Here is a 19,332-nt window from a genome sequence, read left to right on the forward strand (position 1 = left end):
TTTAAAACTTTTATGGAGTGCTAGATAGAGGCGCTTTGCCCACAGGTAACGTTTAATGACAGACTGGGTTGGGTTTTTTTTCTTTTTCTTTTTTTTTTTTTTTGCTCCCTCTGCTGGCAAAAAGCTCTTAATGAAAAGAAAGTAATGTAACATGAACATTCTTTTGAGATACAAGATTGCACGCATCGGCGGTTGCAGAATAGGGGAATATTTTGTTTTCAAATAAAGAATATATGATCAACCATAGCTACATTGTAAATATGGGGAATTTTAAGTGTGATGGATCCTATTGTTCAGATATATTTGAAATGGATAAAAAGCTCCTAGAATTGTGCTTTAATCTTTCGGGGAGCTTTAAAGAGCTTGTAGAACAATGGATAAAGAAGGGAAATAATGTGTTTCTTTAATTTCCTCTGCTCCCAAGCCTGATTTGAGTCATACTGACAAGCTAAGAGAACAATCTTACCGAAGCAAACTGTTAGATCCCATTCAAAGTAGTGTGACTGTTTTTCGTTTGGATTTTTTCCCTTGAGGTTTGATTCCTATTGGGAAATTTTCTTCTTGTAAGAACAGCGAATAAATATAAGCGAGAGTACGCACTCTCTCTCCCTAGTAAGCCAGTTTTCAAACAGATTAACTGACTGCCAGCTGCTGTGGGAGCTGGGTAGGAGGAATGTTGCAGACGTGCACGAAGCTCCTGTCCCTTTGAGGCAGAAGGTAAGATCTGACAGTCACCAGGGGCAAAGAGAGGAAGTATTTATTGTAAAGAGAGTTATTAAATAGATGAAAGAATGACCTAGGCCTTGGAGAATGAACGTGACTATTTCTTATGTTAAGAAAAAGAAAAGGATCATAGACTATTTTCTATGAAAAGTCAGTTTACCTTATAAAAAATGTCTTGTAGACCATTTAAAATGTTTCAGTGTGTCTAAAAGTTGTAAAATCCTACTCTTGAGTGTTCTAATTCTTAAGACTTGCCTGGATAATTCTTGTGTTTTTGAAATGGTTTATTTTGAATAAATACATCATGATAACTCTAGAGCCATAGATTAGTAGTTTGGACAACTCACAGGTAAACCACAATGATTGTACTCACTAAGCAGTTGTTCTTTCAGGCATAATGGAAAAAGTTCTCATACTTAAACGTGAGAGGAAGGAGGACTTTTATCTGTATATTTTTGTAAATAGAGTGTTCCGTATCTCTTTGTTCTGTCAATGAATTTATACTCAAATACAGATATTATTGGAAGTATACGTAACTTTTTAAGCTGTCAGAGTTTTACTAAATGTTTCTAATTCCTGTCATCACACTGATTGTTGCTTTAACTAATGTACTTTCATTACAGCTGGTCCTCCATTAACATCATTTTATTCAACATTGTTTGGTTATAATGTTGATAAGATGCCATAGGAACTTAACTCTTGTTTATATCAACCAGCTAGGCTATGGGACGTTTGGTTTCATTATACATTATTTTGCCTGAAGTCGCAGAACCTGTCAGCAATGTTAAATGAGGACTTACTGTACTTATTTTAGCCATTGAGTGTAAGGGTTCCTTTTATTATATTTACTGGCCTGAGTTAAAGTGACCCCACATCCATCAGTTATGTTGTGCCTTTGACCTTTCAAGTTTAACTGTATGTGTTTTGAGGCAAGTATTGTTTCTGCAGTAAAATATGAACTCTAACCCGTGGCATTGTACCCGGGTCTTCAAAGCCCAATTAACCCTAAGTTTTGTTATTTGATATTTATCTAAAAGAGTAAGTTAGCTTTTTTTTTTTTAAAGCATTTACCTAACAGTGGAGGTAAACCATATATATGTATGTGTTTTTAAAACTTGAAAGGTTCCTCTTTAAGATAAAAATTTGCAACTAATTATAGAATCATGAATTAGCACAGAATGAGTGCTTTGAGTTCATTTTCCAGTTTTCTCCCTTTGCAGATGAGAAAGCCTTTTCCTCTCCCTAACACTAGATAATACGTGACTGTTGTGGTCCTCCATCACCTTTCTGAGAGTGGCTATGCTCCCTTTGATGTCACTGCCTTATGGAAGGGAGGGGCATGGGGGTGTCACTATAGGGAGTTCCTGGAGGGTGGAAGAGAGATCTGTTGTAGATCATTTCCTCTTCACTGTTTCAAAAACACTTACAGTAATATTCGATCTTCCTAAGGGCCTATGATATGGGAGTTTCACTGTTTATTTTGCAGTCAAGAAAACTGAGATAATATCACAGACAATAAACAGGAAGTCATGTGATGGATGCAGAGCCCATAGTACTCCTTTGGAAAAATAACGCTTTCCTTTGAATTTTTTTGAGATGTCATTAAATATTAGACAGAACTGTAATTTCTAAAGCTCCACGTTTGATTTTCTTTTTAAAAAAACTTCTGTACAGGTCTTTTTATACCTTAGAGGAAGTGTTACTTGAGTTAGAACATTCCAGATATTGTTGCTCTGTAACACACAATACAATAGTATTGTGCCTAAAAGATAAATGTGACAGGTGTTAAAAAAAACAAAAAAACATAGTATGTGTTTGCCATGGCAGCAGGACATTCGTTCAAAAGGTATGGTCTTTGTTTTATTCAAATGCTTTTTGAATGAAGTAACTCAAATGTGTGGGTTACTTCTGAAGCTTTAAATCCCAAAACGCTGAGACCAAGTGATTTTGTCATTTTGGTTTAGTGAGGGGCTTGAGGGTTTTTTTTCTCCCCCTGTCATTTTAATTATGAAAAGTTTCACACAATATAATATACAGATGATATGTTATAGAATTGTACCCCTGAAACCTATATGGTTTTATTAGCCAATGTCACCCCAATATATTCAATAAAAAATAAAAGTTTTAAGCTTACGCAAAGATTAGAGAAAATAGTATAATGAATGCCCATTCTCTATCACTCAATTCAGTTTTCATTATTGAGCTATAGTTAATTGAATGAAAGGCAACCTGTAGCAAATGACCAGAATTCTACCTGGAATTGAAACCATTGAGTAGGGAAGATCATGGCACGTAAATATAAGTTCTGTGTGTCATAATTTTCTATTGTGCACCCCACCTCGAATATGACTGCTTTCCTTTGTACATCTGTGACTACTAATAAAATGTAATCAGCTATGAAGTTCAGCCACTATCACCAGTGTATCTGTTTCTGCCTTCCACAAAGTGATTGATGATTTTGCTGAGGAAGTGTGCAAAAGGATCCTGACCTTAGTAGTTTTACTAGTAAAATATGACACTTTCTTTTTTTTTTAAGGGTCATTTTCTTTCAGTTAGTTACGGGGTTTGTGGTGCAAGGAGAGAGGGAATTGATTGATTGATTGGTATATTTTTTTCTGCCGTAGAGAAGCATCTTGACGGATAGTGTACTGAGGATACATATTCATTCAAGTCGTGGGGTTTTTGTTTTGTGATTACTTTTGTAAATCTAAGGGACAAATGTGTGATAAATCTGTATTTAAAAAGGAGAGTTTATAATTTGCTGTATCATCATGCTGTGCCTAAATTGAGATTCCTAGAATATAATTAAAGAGACATTTGTATTTGTTTTATACTTTTTGGTCTGTTTGATATTTACTTTACAGAAAACTCTTTGAAGTAGGCTGGGCCTACATAGAGACTAATAATAGACCCTTTGTTGAATATAAAAAGAAAATGCATTTTGTTTCCTTGCACACAAAACAATGGTTTTCCTGTTGAACTTATGTCTGCTGCTTTGGAGAATATATTGTAATGTTTCAGTGACAAAGAAAAGTAGAAACTATTTTATGGGTGATTTATAGGAGGTGGTTTTAAATGGTTAGTGTGCTTTCAGTTTTCAGAAGACTTATAAACTTGGATTCATGGAACTGTTTAGAACAAAGATATCACAAATCAGATCAATTTTTAAATTAGGTAATAGCACATTTGACCTCTGAGCTTTTTTTCATGTCGGCCATTCCACTCTCATTCATGTGGAGTATTTCTTATTCCTGAATGGATTCGTAGCTCAAAACTACCAGGGTTTTACCTAAAACCTGTTTGCTAATTGCTCTGATTTGTTCAAAGTTGAAATCTCATATATTTGGCTAGTTTGCCCTCATTACTAGGATTTTAGTTATTTTAAGTACTAATCATTACAGGGTGTAAAGTGTTGGGAGTTAGTATTCTCCCCACCAGTGGGCCTGTGTTCAATCTTAATATAATATTGAATTAGTTATGTTAGAGGAGAGAGAGTGTTTGGAGGGGGGGTGTGGTGAATAAGGAATCTGAAAATTCCTTAATTATGCAGTTGTCCAGGTGGGGAAAAAAACGACAGTGTAAGGAGACAACTTTTGTGGATTTGATACCTTCTTTGGACAGTTTTCAGGGAGGATTTATGGTTGAGGATCTTTCAACATTTTCATTCTGTAATGAAACCTGCTTTTCCACTTAGAACTCCCAAGTTATGTCTTGAAAGAAAATTATGTCTGGACAAAGAAGCCTTACACACAAGCAGTTTTGATCCCCGAAAATTTATGGGATTTCATAGAATTCTGCAGCGTGAGTGCAGCGTGCTACGTTTTGGAGATGCGGGACTTGAACCTGCCTCAGCGGTGTGCCAGCCACGCCGTCCGTGGTCTGCTGCTGTGGGTCTGTCCTCACTTCTCTGGGGACTGGCCTTATGCTTTGAAGTTTAACATTTAGAGAAGAACTTTTTTTATGGATCTATGCTTCATAAAATAGCAACTTTTTTTTAATGAGGTAGTTTATACCTGTAGTCATTTATCTTTCCAGCTACAAACTTGCATTCCTGTTCTTCACTGGAAAATAGATTTGGGACATTCTAACAACTTTGAGATACAGTGTCTTGCAATTTTTAAATATATGAAGCTTTGGTACTCTTTTAGTTAGGTTGGTTTGTTTAACAAATGATTATCAAGAAGTATTCTTCTTCGCCATAGATTCTTTTAAGTTTTAATTACTTAAAACTCTTCTTTAGGTTCAAAGTACGGAGGGAGAAGCTCCTCATGTTCCAGCCACTTACCAGCTAGGTCTTACTAAGTCAAAAAGAGGTAAGTAGACCAGTGTCCACCAGATCCCAAGCACATTACCCAAGTGTTACCAGTTGGTTTGGAAAAGGCATTTTATCCACCAGTATTTGTAGTCCATAAAAGTGTAAAGAGACAATTAGCACAGGTATACATGCTTCATTATGGGTTGGTTATAGAATATTTTGTATTCTTGAAGACTTTTGTGCTCATAAAGTAATTTTAGTTTGCTTACCCTCTAATGACCTTGTTACACAATTCTGTGTACTTTAAATATTTTCCAGTTCTGCATAGGGCTAGATGGGAAGTGATAGAAAGAGCAGCATATTCAAGCCAGCGTTTTTACATGGTTATGACTAAAATACACACTTGTATTGTCTACCTCTGGGTTTTCATTATTTAAATATGGCTCCTAGGTATGATACCTGAATATGCCTCTGGCAAAAAACACCAACATCTCAGCAATAGTTAAAGCTAGTTAAGTTAAACTCAAACTGTAGATCAAAGGTGAGTGGCTGTAGATATCTTTCTTCTTTTGAATTATTAATTATTGACCAAAGGACCTTTGAATCCATTTCTTTCACTTTTAATTTACAATAAGAAAAGCATGTCTGATCTTCTTTAAAGTCACAAAGTTTTGAGATTTAGAGAAAAGGAGAGAAAGAAGTTAAAGTGACCGCTGAAGGTAGGACTGTTTATTTTTAAAACTTTAACACATGCTGAACCACCCTGTTTTTTTTAAGTAAAGATTCATATGTATGTTCCTAGAATAGGAAATTACGTGTTTGTTTTCTTCTGATCCCTGAAATGACTTTGTAAGAGGCAATTTGCATATAATTTTTCTTTTATTGCAATATGGCACTAAGAAACATGAGCTCTGCGTACTAGGTCACCACAGTTCTCATCAGACATAGAACGAAATTTGCTATTTACTTTTCCTTTCCTTGTAAGTGCATAAATATATGTTCGTGTTTCTGAGCTGTAAGGCAGAGTTCACAGCCATCAAGGAATCTTTGCTTTAGATAGGTAGACAAGGGGTACATTGGAAAAAGCAGCTCGCCCTGTGTCCGAGGGGGTAATAGTATCTTGGTCATTCCACTGTCATGTCTATAGACTATTTCTTATTCTTGGATGGATTCATAGCTCAAAAATTCCAAGATTCTACCTAAAACCTGTTTGCTATTTGCGCTCTCATTTGTTCAAGGTTGAAATCCCTTATGTTTAGCTAGTTTGTCCACATTACTAGGATGTGGGCAAATTTTATACATTTAAATAAAAACAGTATAATTACTTTAAGATCTTTCAAGTGTAAGCTTTCTTTAGGAAAGGTGGAATGTGGTTTGTATTCACATCTGGGTTTCTTCCTCTTATGGTATAGGGTCTTGTATATCTGGTGCCAGAAATAAAAATGTTAACATTTTTATGAATCACACTTTTACAAATTAACAGTAAAGTGGTTTTATGAGAGAAAGAGAACAATATAGTGTTTTAATCATTTTTGAAGGTAGCCATCACATTTTGATAATGCAAATACGTATCTTAGATTAATCATATTTGCAGAATTAGAATCATTGGTAATGTATTTATTTCACAGCTTTAGTAAAAATACACATAGTGTATGCATAAAATATTTTACACTTCAGTAATAGGACTTTGGAAATTACAGTGATTTTAACCTGAAATCCAGGCTTGGGATCTCCATACGGAGGCCAGAACAGTTGAGTGACTCAACTCATGGCACAGCCCCCAGGCAGCCAGTGTTTGGGGAGCAGTGCAGAATTTTCCTGATTACAGAGGAGGAACAGTGTTTGTTTCGCAGAGTGTACAGGTGTTCTGTCGTGTTTCTTTATGACGCTGGGCAAGTGAGATTCCCAGATTTTGTTTTGTTCTAAGTTTAATTGGTTTGCTCTACTTCCCAGTTTTTAATTAGAAATGTGTTATCTCTTCAGCTAGGACAGAGGTCTATTTCTTTTTAGTTCCACCTTTTTCTGTGAAGAACAGTGCTTTTTGTGACACTGAAATAGATGTCTAACTAAAGAACCTAGATTGTGATTTATAAGTCACAGAATAGTTTTACCTGCACTGTACTTAGTTCCTAAAGTAAGGCTGTGAGATAGGAGAATTGTTACTGTGCTTTGCAGAGGAGAGAAGTTACTGCTTACAGAAATGAAGCAGGAACTTGAACCCAGGCCTCCTTGTTCTTTCCACTGCCCAACACCTGCTTTGAAGGCTGAGCAGTCTGCGCTCTGACCTAACCTGTGTGAACTCCGGGCTAACCACAGAGAGGTGAACTCAGCACTCGCTGTACTCCACTGCAGGTCACATGGGTCTTAGCAGCGAGAACCTGAGCGTAGCTGGTCACTCGGGCTTCCCTGGACCCTCTGGCAGCTTGCCTTTTGCCCAACCAGATAGCCAGTTTCACTTCTAAACCCTTTAAGGGATTGCATAATTCTGTTGTTTCTTTAAGGAGAATGGTTATCACTGATTTATTCAACAAGCATTTTTTATTGTTAGCTTGTTGTAGATACTGGGATACAAAGAAAAGTAAAGAAGGCTCCTGTCTTCAGCATGCTCACAATGTAGTTAAAAAAAAAAGACATATACATAATTAAGGTGATTTGCTGTAACATAAGATGTTAATCCTTTCTCAGTTAATATAATGCATAATTAGTACCTATGGTAACTAACCGCTTATTTCAATTCAGTTTCACAATTACTCCAGTCTGCCTAGATTTATCACAGATACGGATCAATTTCTTATACTTTTATTATGCAGTCTTACTAACTTCCAAATGATATTACAGAATTATTCTAAATTATTAATGAGAAAAAAATTACTCCATTCCATGATGCTCTAGGCTGAAATTGAAGCTATGGTGGGGTGTTTTTCAAAGTCAGGCAAACTTTGATTGATTTTGGATTTTATTCACACATATTGTGGAGTTCGTTATGTCTGCCGTTCAACTCTTAAATGAATGTGGATGTGGTAGGCACACTCGATGTAGCCTGTGGCTTCCGAAGTCCTCCAGCACTTGACTACCTCGTGGAGCATCTCCCTTAGTAGATGCAGTGGTTGTAAAGCCTCTCCCTGCGGTGTGGTGCCGGTAGTGTGGAGGGGCGTGTGAGTAAGCACGCTGGGCTGGGTGGGCCTTTTTACGTACTTCCCAATCTTGTGTTTAGGTTATGCGAACTGGGAATTAGAGTTTTGGGACCAAAACCTCATCAGGGTTTTTATAAGATTAACAATGTTATGTTAATAGTTGAGCCTGTTTGAGTTTTATGCAGTTGTTATGAAAAAATTGTTTCATAATTTCAAATGTTTGTATCATTTGAAACATTAGTGACATTTAGGCACCCTTGCATACAAATTATTTAACTTAGTCGTCTTAATTGTATTTTTATTTTCTTATTAGCAAGGTAATAGAATTTTTTATACACTACATTTAAATTTCTAATTCCACCTACTCCATATTTACATATTTCACTTTAAAACATTTACATAATGAAAATGATTTATTTTGGGACTTTTATTTTATTAGGGCCATTTTTTATTTCAAGCAGCTGTCGTCCAAGGATAAGACATTAATTTACCGACCAAAATACATTATAATTAGAGCTTAATTAGCAACTGAACATTGAGAATCTCTGATAGGTCCAGTTCAGTTTTTGTTTGAATTTGACTTAACTCCTGTGTTTTGAAGCTATAATTTTGCATTAGTGATGCATATTTTTCTAAGAATCAGTGTTTTCTATCCTGTGTCTGTTGGGAATCACGTATCTGTCACGTTGTTCTCATTGAAGTCCTGTTTCACGGTGTCTTATAACTGCACTTCCTTTGGTAGATCACCTGTTACGTTCTGCGAGTCAGCATTCTGATAGCAGTGGTTTTGCTGAAGACCCTACAGACTGCGCCCCCCTTAGTCATCTGCAGGTAATGCTCCGTCGTAGAGGCTCTGTGACTGACTCCTTCATGTTTGGGCAGTCTTGTAGTGTGTGTGTATTTCAAGACTGATTCTGTGATCTCTTTATTTTTCAAATGACAATAAGAATAAATATTTTTTTCTGGGACACAGACTTAATTTAAGTGACAAATTTTAGGTTTCACTAATTCATTCTCTCTCTCTGACTTGATATTTTGAAAAACAGCAAAAATAAAAGCTTCTCCTTTATTTTTGGACCACCAGTAAGCAGGTTATTTTAATCATTTACCTAATCTGTCTGTCATTTTTCTAATTTTTTACCTTCATTCTGTTTTAGTATTTTTCAATAATTGTGAATAATAACGAACAGTAAGTGTGAATCCATAGCTTACTATTACATGGCTTTTAGGTGAGAGTATGTTAGATAACCTGGAAGTTAAGCAAATCTTTATTCTCAAGGAAAATATAGTCTGTGTGTGCAGTACCCAGAATGCATATGAAGCGTGTTCAAAACACCTACATGCAGATTTTAAAGGAAACTGGGTAAGAGAAAAAGAGCCCCCCAAAGAGCCCTTGGAAACAGCGTTAAGGTCGACATACAAGAAATGTCTGAGGAGACTGAGAAAGAAGAATTCAGTGGGCAGAAAAGCTGGGAGATGGAGGAGAAACTTTTCAGAGGAAAGCTGTGACCACCAGAGAGCAAAGATGCGAGTGTGGTGGTTTGGAAATCGCGCAGTTGAATGAATAGCAGTTGTATGCATCTGATGCATTAATGAGGCAGAAACACAATGGGGCAGTAACTGGGGGATAAGGAAGTAAGATAGGAGTGCTAATAACTGTTTTTTCAAGGAAGGGTGATAGCTTAAGGGTGACAGGTCTTTTTGTGTTCATGCAGCAGTGACTTAGGGAAGTTGTTAGGGAAGGGGCCCTAAGAGAACAGAGCTGGATGCAGAAAAACCTGAAACTCTGGGGAAATACCCTAGTCCTGGGAGGACGTGATCAGAAGGACAGGCTGGAGGGATTAGTTCTGAAAAAGGAAACAGTTTCCTTTCAGAATATAGAGGAGGAAAGAGACGGGGAAATTTGGAGGTGTTGGGGAAGAAAGTTAAGCAATTTTTGCCCATTTTTTTCTAAGTCAGTGTCACGTATGGGGAGAAAATGACATGGGTGTTGAAAAGGGAATTTAAGGAAAATAGTAAAAGTCTAGAATATACGCAGGGAGAAAGTGAAGGGGTTGCTGACCGGGTCAGTAAAAGCAAGTCTTGACCAGCACCAAGCCCACAACAGAGATGGGAGACCCTGAAAGTGTAGAAGCATCGTACCTCCCTGGCATTTTGCCGATGATACTCATTTGAATTCTTCATCCTTCCACCTGTTTTTCTTCCACAGGTTCACGATTCCTTGCAAGCCATGGGGAGCAGTGCTGACAGTTGTGACAGTGAGACAACAGTCACTTCATTTGGGGAAAACCTTGCCACACCAACAGTGCCTGACCAGCCTTACTTTAACGAATCAGAGGAGGAGCCTCGCATTCCTCTTCAGAAGGGAAGAGGGGTGGCGGCCACAGCTGCTGTGGAGAGAAGGTCGGAAAACCAGGATATCCCCCAGGGTGAGACTGTGCAGAGTGCAGGAAATAAACAGTCCACCTGTAGTGCGGGGGATCAGGTTGCTGAAGTTTCTGAAATGAAAGAGGGCTCATCTCCAGTGCAGCCAGAGGAACTGCTGAGGGAAGCAAGTGCTGAGAGTGACGTGGATAAAAGCGTGGACTGTGAATTTGTCCAGTATACCACACACCATATTCTTAAATCATTGGCGTCTATTGAAGCTAAATGCGGTGAGAAGGGCTCTGAAAGTGTACCTGCGCCTCCCTCTTCTGTGGACAGAGTTAATACAGCTTTGCAGAGAGCTCAGTTGAAGATCTGTGGTCTGTCTGGTCAAAGAGTAGGGCGTAGCTTGATAAAATCTAAAGACCTGTTAAAAAAGAGGTACTTACTTGCGAAAGCTGGCTATCCTCTAAGAAGGTCTCAGTCTTTACCAGCCACCTTATTGAGCCCAGTAAGGGTTGTGTCCTCTGTCAATGTTCGATTGTCCCCAGGAAAAGAGACCAGATGCAGTCCACCTTCCTTCACCTACAAGTACACACCTGAAGAGGAACAGACATTGGAAAAAGAAGTGATTGAGCCCGATGGTCAGTCTTCAGTTAAATCCACTATTTTCATCTCTCCGTCCTCTGCCAGCAAAGAAGAAGCCCCTCAGAGGGAGGCCAGCCCGTTGGAGGAGTGTCCTCATCAAAGGACCCCTTCCTGTTCCCTGTACGTTCCAGCACCTATATCTCAGTCCACCTGCTCCCTGCACTCTCTGCACTCGGAGTGGCAGGAGCGGCCCCTGTGTGAGCACATGAGAACTCTGAGCACTCGGAGTGTCCCCAACATAGCGGGCGCCACCTGCGGTGCCTTCACCTCCCCCTTCGGCTGTTCTTACTCACATAGACATGCTGCCTACCCTTCCCGAGCAGGTTCTGTGAACCCCCCTTCCACCATTGAAATGCAGTTGCAAAGAGTATTGCATGATATTAGAAATTCACTGCAGAATCTATCACAGGTATGTGAAAAAAGTGTATTTTTCTTAATGTTCCTTTTTTCTTTTATCGATCTGAGCACCTCTTCATTTACTGAGACCCTAAGGTCCATTAGATGTGAACGCCCTCAGCTTCATTTTCTTCCATTCCTAAACTTACCTGTATCTGCCCTCCTTCTATATTCTTCCCTCCTACCTCAGGAGAGGCTGCACCCAATGCCGAATGAGGTTAATCTCTCCTTTTATAATCTCCCTGGTAGAGGAGAGATTTTTCCTTTAGGTGTCCTCCCTTTAACCTCTGCTCCATCCTCTTTGCCTTGGTCAAGTTGTCCCTGTTATTAAAAAGTCTTCCCTCTCAAGTACTCTCTCCCCTTTTCTCTGCCGTTTGACAGCGTGCACCATCTCTTCCTTTCTAAGTGTCCGTCCCCTTGGCTTCAGTGTCGCCGTGTGCTCTGGTTCTGCTCCTAGCTCTCTGACTAAGCTTTCCTCTTCACCTACTGACTCCTGATGCTGTCTCCTGGCAAAAAGTTAGTCTGCTTCCACTGGGTTCAAAGGCTGAAACTACTCCAGAGAAGAAAAATAAATCAGGTAAAATGTGAATTTGAATAAAAATAGTCTATGTATCTTGTCACTTTTAAAGTCATTCCTCTCCACTGTTAGTGGGCTGAAAAAAATTACCCCTAAAAAACTTTGAAAATAAGTAAATTGTTCTTAGGTTTCCCTTTCACATTTCACGTTTCTTTTCTAACTCTCTTTCTAACACTTACGTTTGGACAGTTAAGGAAATGAAGACAATGACAGTGCAGTGCAATGATCAGAGCGTTCAGCTAGGAGTCAGGAAGCCTTGAATGTGTATCATAGATGTCTTACCATGACAATAGACAGGAAGCCACTTGGAAAGTAAAAATTAAAGTTAAAATTCTTTCAGTTATGCAGTAAAATATACCTTCTTTTAAATATAGATTTTTTTTTCCTCACGACAGTTATCTCCTAATGATTTTCAGTCTAACCAGAATGTGGGTGTTTTTCTTCCTCTTTACAAAATTTAGTTTTATCTTTGAGTGAGACATGTAACCTTTCAACTGTAACTGTGTGAAGCTGGGGATTCTCAGGGTCCTGTCTACCTGTGCCTTGCCTTCTAGGCCCCTTGTTTTTCTGCTCTAGGTGTGGTCTTGTCCTCTTGGACGTCCCATTGGTAATTCAGCTAGTTAATTTCCAACCCCCGGCCCCCAAGATAGGTGGTCTTCGCGACCTGGGCTCTGCCTGCCTCTCCAGACTTACTCCTTGTGTTGTGTGCTCCAGTCCATGACTGGACTGCGTGCTCGCCTAGATATCTGTTTTCGCACATGGAGCTTTTTTTTTTTTTTTTTTTTTAACCTGGAATGCCCTGCCCTTCTTTGCCTGACCGAGTCCTGTTCACTGTTAGGGCTTAGCTCAGGCATCAGCACCTCTGGGAATGCATCTTTCCTCATCTGGATTTTTGTATGTTTTCATCATAGCACTCTCCTCCACCCCAATATTATAATAATTTTTTAACTTCTCTTTTATTTCTTTCTCACACTGTGAGAACACTCAGAGGCTGGGCAGGCTTTTATCTTCTTTCTTCATTGAGTAAAAAACAGTGATGCAGGAGATGCTCAAGTGACCAAGAATGAGTGTGGTGATTGATTGCTGCCCAAGTCAGTAGTTCTGTTATTTCAGAATGAGATTTGCTATTGCTCCTACAATTTTGACTTTTATTTTTCTACTTTCTCAAGGCAAGAGGCAAGTCCTGTAAGGCATAGATGAACTATGTATGTTCCTTTGCTTCAGCCTTGTTGCAAATAGACTGACTTATTTATACCTGAAACAGATAGGAGTAGTAGGTAACAAGAGGGACTGATTTACTTAGCTCTTGCTTACAATATGAGGTTTTCTTATGTTTTTTATCATTATTTTTGCCTCAAAGAGAAAGATGAAGACCTCAAATTCCACCTTCTTAACACTTTAAATAATTTGGAAATAGTAGCTGTAGCATTGATTTGTAACCATGCTTTCACTTTTTTGAAGTACCCTGTGAGAGGACCCGAGCTTGCTGCTGCTCCGTATAGTACTCAGAAGTCATCCGTTCTACCTCTTTATGAAGTAAGTTCTTACTTAAATCATTGTGTCACAGAATACTTTGAATGATTCCGCAGTGTAATTTTGTTATATTGTGTTTTAGAATACTTTTCAGGAGCTCCAGGTAATGAGGCGGAGCCTGAATTTGTTTAGAACGCAAATGATGGATTTGGAATTGGCAATGCTGCGTCAGCAAACCATGGTTTATCATCATATGACTGAGGAGGAAAGGTAAAAGTTCATTTTGTCTTAATGAAACTCAGTATTTTTTATTCTGGAAAGCATTGTCAACTTTTTTTTACAGCTAGGTGTTATTTCTCCTGCTGGGCACCCTTTACCTGTCTTGTGAACCGGTGTGAATAAAATTAGGCATAGTGTTTTATTAAGTAAACTTCCCTGCCTTCAGTGTGTTGAGGAAGACAACGGCTGTCAGTTGTTTTTAGTGTTTGGGATATTTGTGAGAAAGGGTTAGAGGGAGGAATGCCAGTTGTCCTGGAGGTCACACCTATTGCAGTTGCTGTTGTGCCCGTTTCTAGAACTTGCATTTCACTACTTGCTGATGACTGCTGAGAGGGTCGTGAGGGAACCCCGACTACTTTATTCTAACGTTGTGCTTGTCACCGTGCTGGTAGGTATGAAGTTGACCAGCTCCAGAGTTTGCGAAATTCAGTCCGGATAGAACTTGAAGATCTGGAACTGCAGCTGGAGGAGCGGTTGCTGGGCCTGGAGGAACAGCTGCGTGCCAGGCACAGTCCTTTTCCCTTCCGCCCTGCAGCGCTGGCGGTATGTGGGTGCCGCGGGCGTTGTCCTTTTCAGTGAGGGTTTTATAGTGTTCCGTAGGGTTTAAAACAAATGCCTTAACTTAAAAACTTATTTTAATGGCATTAGAGGCATGCAGAATGTTTGAGCCTTTTCCCCAAATGAGTTGAATGTACATGTTGTGATCTTGCTCTTAAGTATTTAGTATATTTAGAAATACATTGAAAAATTTTAATCATAATTTTTAGCAATAGAGAATAAGAAGCAATGCAAAAGTTTAGGGGTTTTAAAAGAAGATGATAGTGGGCTACTGTATGATGTTTAGACTTTAATTACTATATGTAATTACAGAGAACACATACATATTTCACTGTTTTTTTTTTCTTGCTTTGAATAAATGTTTTCTTAAAGCTTTCCTTTATTTGGGATTCTTTTCATTATGCTTTTTAAGGAATCAAATGAGATCTTTGTAAAGGCAGAAAACATTGTACCATCAAGGGAATAAAAAGAAATACTGTTTATACTTATAAAAGTACTACTTTTTTTATGTACTTCCCATGTGCATTTCGATGAAATGTGAACTTCAACAGTTGTATTCTTATTTTTGCCAATATTTTTTGCAGTTGTAGAATGTATTGTCTTGGAATGTTGAAATAGTGAATTTTTCTGTTACCTGAACAACATACTTGATTTTGTTATAAGTAAGTGGATGATTACACACATATGCACGTGCACCTACAGACTAAATCAGTAGAATAGAACTGTGTGTGTGTGCACATGTGTATGGAGAGCAGAGAGTGCGAATATCCTATACCGCCGATGACTGTCTTTTTCCACGAAGGCTTCCATCCGCCATGCTGAGAGGTGTCTGTTCAGCAGGTGCCATGCACCTTCAGTCACAATAGCACACCCTGTAGGGTCCCATGACAGTTGAGAGTGGCCTTTGTGACATAAAGGAATGCTTCGGGATCATAACTAGCTAATTTATTTTACTATAAAACAGCTTTAGTGTGAAAAGTGTTTATTCATAGACATATTCTTACTTTTTCAGGGACTGTGCGGCAGTAGAAGCGCTGATAACTTGTCGTGCTCTTCTCCATTGAATGTAATGGAGCCAGTAAGCCTCTCTCTCCTTTTAAATCCCCGGGGACAGGAACGATGCAACGTTTTGTAAACACACAACTTTCCTAGTGTAGATGAAACTTTTTTAAAATACACAATTTGATGCATTATTTAAATTGATTGGAAGTGAGTTTGGCACTTCTGAAAGTCCCGTGCCATGTTAGGCCATTAGAAAGCCAGTTAGGTGCATAATTGATTTATCTTATGGCCTAAAGTAGATAGTGCATCATAACAAGTATTTAATTTTTACTCCTGGGAAAATGTCCTTTTAAGTCGGATTCCAGGTGCTTTAGGTACTTGGAGCTATAAGATGACTACTTTTTGAACAAAAGCCTGATTTTTATTATACACTAAACAAATTAGTTTATTTGGGGGAAAGAGCACTGTAAGTAGCTATTTTGTTTTTTTGCTACTCTCTCTTATAAGTAATTTAGGCACCTATGTGGTAACAAGTAAAATTCTAGTTATACATTTTATGGCTTGATCTCACTATGAATTTAAATTTTCTTTGCTATTATTGCAAATGAAATTGAGTAGTTACTAAGTGAATGAATTAGAATCATGTCTTTACAAGGAAGTGACTTTTAGCAATACAGCTAGGATTTTAATTTTTTTTAACTTCCAATCTTAATTTTAAGAGAGATAATTACAATTTTTCTGACCTCCAGGTCACTGAACTGATGCGGGAACAGTCATACCTGAAGTCTGAATTGGGCCTTGGAGAAATGGGATTTGAAATTCCTCCTGGAGAAAGCTCAGAATCTGTTTTCTCCCAGGCAACATCGGAGTCCTCTTCTGTGTGTTCTAGTCCCGCTCATGCTAATAGAAGAACTGGGATACCTTGTGGTGACTCAGCGCACAAACGCAAGGTCCACAGGGTACCACGCAAGAAAGTATTCCGAGCATCAGTGGCCCTGACACCAACCGCTCCTTCCAGAACAGGCTCTGTGCAGACGCCTCCAGAAGGGGAAAGTTCTGAGGAAGTTGGAGCAGCTGAAGAAGCCTCAGAGGCGGTAGGACCGAAACCTGAAGTGGAGGAAGGGTATGCAAAACCCCCTTTAACTCCAGCTGCTGAAGAAATGCATAAAAATGTGGAGCAAGATGAGTTGCAACAAGTCATACGCGAGGTAAGTAAAATCCTTGCTTGATATTTTGTGATACGTGTTTGAGGAGGTTGTATTTAAACATTATTTGTAAGGTATTCCTTTGATTCGCTGTATTCAGTAATTTCCGGAGAGCTTTTAAATTAACTTTGTCTTTGGTTCTGCTTATGTCTATTAAGATTTTTAAAAATATTTGTAATGGCATTTTTGTAGATATCATAGTGCAGTGAAATTTCAGTTCTGTATTATTACTCACTTTGGTGAGGAAATATATAAACATGGGAAAACTCTTTAGATCTCTGTTTCCACATTTATATTAATGAGGGGTTACAATTTAGGTATCTTCTAGGATCTTATAATGTCATTTTATGTCAATTGACATGAGAAAAGGGTGTTATCACTTTAAAAACTATCAATTTGATGTTTGGTTTAATGGGTGGACAGATACGGAATTTGTATGATTTGCTCAGTGATAGAAATGCAGATTGAAAAGGTTTACCCTGGAGGATAGCAGTGTGCAAACCTGAAACATTTAACCATACTTCTAGGTAACCAAGGGACTACAAAAAATTAGGAAGGTGAGTAGTAAAAGATCAAAATTTAATTAAGAAAATTAGCAAAATATTTGTTTTTGGCACTAAGATCAGGAAGTAAGAACAAATAGTACGTATGAGGTCTGTTTGGAAAAAGTCCAGCCATTGTTAATATAATGAGAATGGTTTGCACAACATAGATGTAACCTGGCAGCCGGGGAGAGTGGACTGGAATGCACATACAGGAATAATGACGACTTCACTGTACTAGTCAGTGGGTGTTATAGACACTGTTGAGAGAGCATGAGTACTGTGTGGCTGTCACATTCAAAATGACTGAGTAAAGCAATGAATCTGCATCAAATTTTGCATTAAGGTTGAACATGACTTTGCAGAAACTATTTGGGTGATTCAGAAGCCCACAGCTATGGGCACCTGGTGATTGGCAGCTTCATCACAACAACACACTTGCTCATGCATCACTTCTTGTGCTGAATTTTTTGGCAAAACGACAAATCACTCAGGTGACTCAACTCCCCTACAGCCCAGATTTGGTGCCCTGTGACTACTGACTTTTCCCAAAACTAAAATCACCTCTCCGAGGGAAGAGATATCAGACCATCAATGAGATTCAGGAATATACGACAGGGCAGCTGTGGTGATTGGGAAAACTGTGTGAGGTCACAAGGTGCCTGCTTTTAAGGGACTGAGGCATCATTGTCCTGTGTATCATGTTTCTGTGTACCATGTATCTTGGGTCTTTTTCAGTAAATGTCTCTCTTTTGCATATTACATGGCTGGCTACCTTCTGGACAGATCTCGTATAGTTAAAAGGGGTGACCAAGTAATTTCTTAATATTTCAGTCATGTTTGAGACAAATTCACATTTTCAAAACAAGCATTTTAGCAGAAGAGAGTGCATGTATGTAATTTCTTTTCCTGACATGAGATACCAACTTAAAGTTTAAAAGGTCTGTCTTCTGTGAAGTTATTTGTCCTACAGATACAATTATGTTTATAAGTTAGTCGTGGCTGGCTAGTGTTTATCCAGCTCTGTATGTGCACGTTGCTCCGTTAGGAATGACTAATTATCTATTTTTACTTCTATGTTTCATGTCAAAGATCAATTTTTGAGTGAAATTAAGTAATTGTTTTTCTTCATGCTATTATTATTTATCAACTGAGGAAGTAAGTTTTAAAGTACTTTTCCCCTTAGAAAAGGGATATGTTTGTTCCCTTTAGCTTGCTTTGGTTTGAAAGTTTTCCTTGAAAACTTAACTCTGTGTTACTCGTTTATCACAAATTCTCCCTTAGTGCACACTGGAGTCCTCAGTTTTAAAGTCATCGATGGATGGCCTGATGTGTGCTGTAAGTGACTTCCTAGGAGTGAGCCACTGCTGGATGAGAGCATTGATTCAGAGACTCAGAACATAACATATATGAAGTTGGTTGTTCTCCTGGTCCTAGAGGGTTACCTGAACACCTAAAAGAACCTCCCATTAAAGAGGGAAGATTCTGTAATTTGAAGACATTTAAACTGCCATGCAGGACAGATGTTTCAGAAACTTTTCAAATCTGTTGCTAAACCTGTTAATAAGAAACTCCCTAATTCAAATTTGGCTTAATTTGGAGGAAGTTGGGCTTAACATTTACCCTTTTACTGTCTACAAAAAAAGAATGATTTACCAAACAAAAGATATAGATCAGACAAGGTGAAGGAGGAAATTGATGTACTTTAAAATAAACTATCTTGAAGCACTTTAAAAGCGTATATTAATTGATCAGTTAGTCCAATGCCATCTGTAATTAAAAAAAATAATTTGTTAGTATCATCTTAGCTTGGTTGCAATGGTATTCTGTTAAATTTTGTTTATAGAATATTTAAAATTCAGATTAGTTTTGAATCCATTTATTTCAAATCCATAATCTTTTTACCTAAATACACTTGGTACTGAATTCCAATTTTTTTTAAGCTTATTGCATTAGCCACCAAGAAAATTAAATTAGATTCTATTCTGTCTTCCCAGTAAATTCTGGGCCCCTGACACTGTTAACAAAGCCACTATTCAGGAAGCAAGCTGTGAGCTTGGGTTGAACAGTTTTGCAGGTGAGGATTAAGCGTGTTTGGCAGACACTTTCCCGGGAGTTTTCTTATTGCACTCATGGGTGCATGAAACAGTGATGTCTGTCGGGCCTTTGTTTCCAC

General features: G+C 38.3%; 1 protein-coding gene across 4 annotated transcripts in view; it reads left to right on the forward strand.

Annotated features, from left to right (window-relative positions):
- Positions 1 to 19,332, forward strand: part of ITPRID2 (ITPR interacting domain containing 2) — a 36,475-nt gene that overhangs the window by 11,828 nt on the left and 5,315 nt on the right. For 3 of the 4 annotated variants that reach the window (XM_053918825.1, XM_053918828.2, XM_053918826.2), the window contains exons 9-16: positions 4,964 to 5,036; positions 8,855 to 8,943; positions 10,322 to 11,533; positions 13,559 to 13,633; positions 13,713 to 13,840; positions 14,242 to 14,392; positions 15,420 to 15,485; positions 16,159 to 16,617. In XM_053918825.1, the coding sequence (XP_053774800.1) occupies positions 4,964 to 5,036; positions 8,855 to 8,943; positions 10,322 to 11,533; positions 13,559 to 13,633; positions 13,713 to 13,840; positions 14,242 to 14,392; positions 15,420 to 15,485; positions 16,159 to 16,617 (2,253 nt within the window). The remainder of the gene's footprint in view (positions 1 to 4,963; positions 5,037 to 8,854; positions 8,944 to 10,321; positions 11,534 to 13,558; positions 13,634 to 13,712; positions 13,841 to 14,241; positions 14,393 to 15,419; positions 15,486 to 16,158; positions 16,618 to 19,332) is intronic. The other variant, XM_053918827.2, reaches the window with a different exon arrangement.

Source organism: Desmodus rotundus, chromosome 2, assembly GCF_022682495.2.
Source record: "Desmodus rotundus isolate HL8 chromosome 2, HLdesRot8A.1, whole genome shotgun sequence".
NCBI classification, from domain to species: domain Eukaryota; kingdom Metazoa; phylum Chordata; class Mammalia; order Chiroptera; family Phyllostomidae; genus Desmodus; species Desmodus rotundus.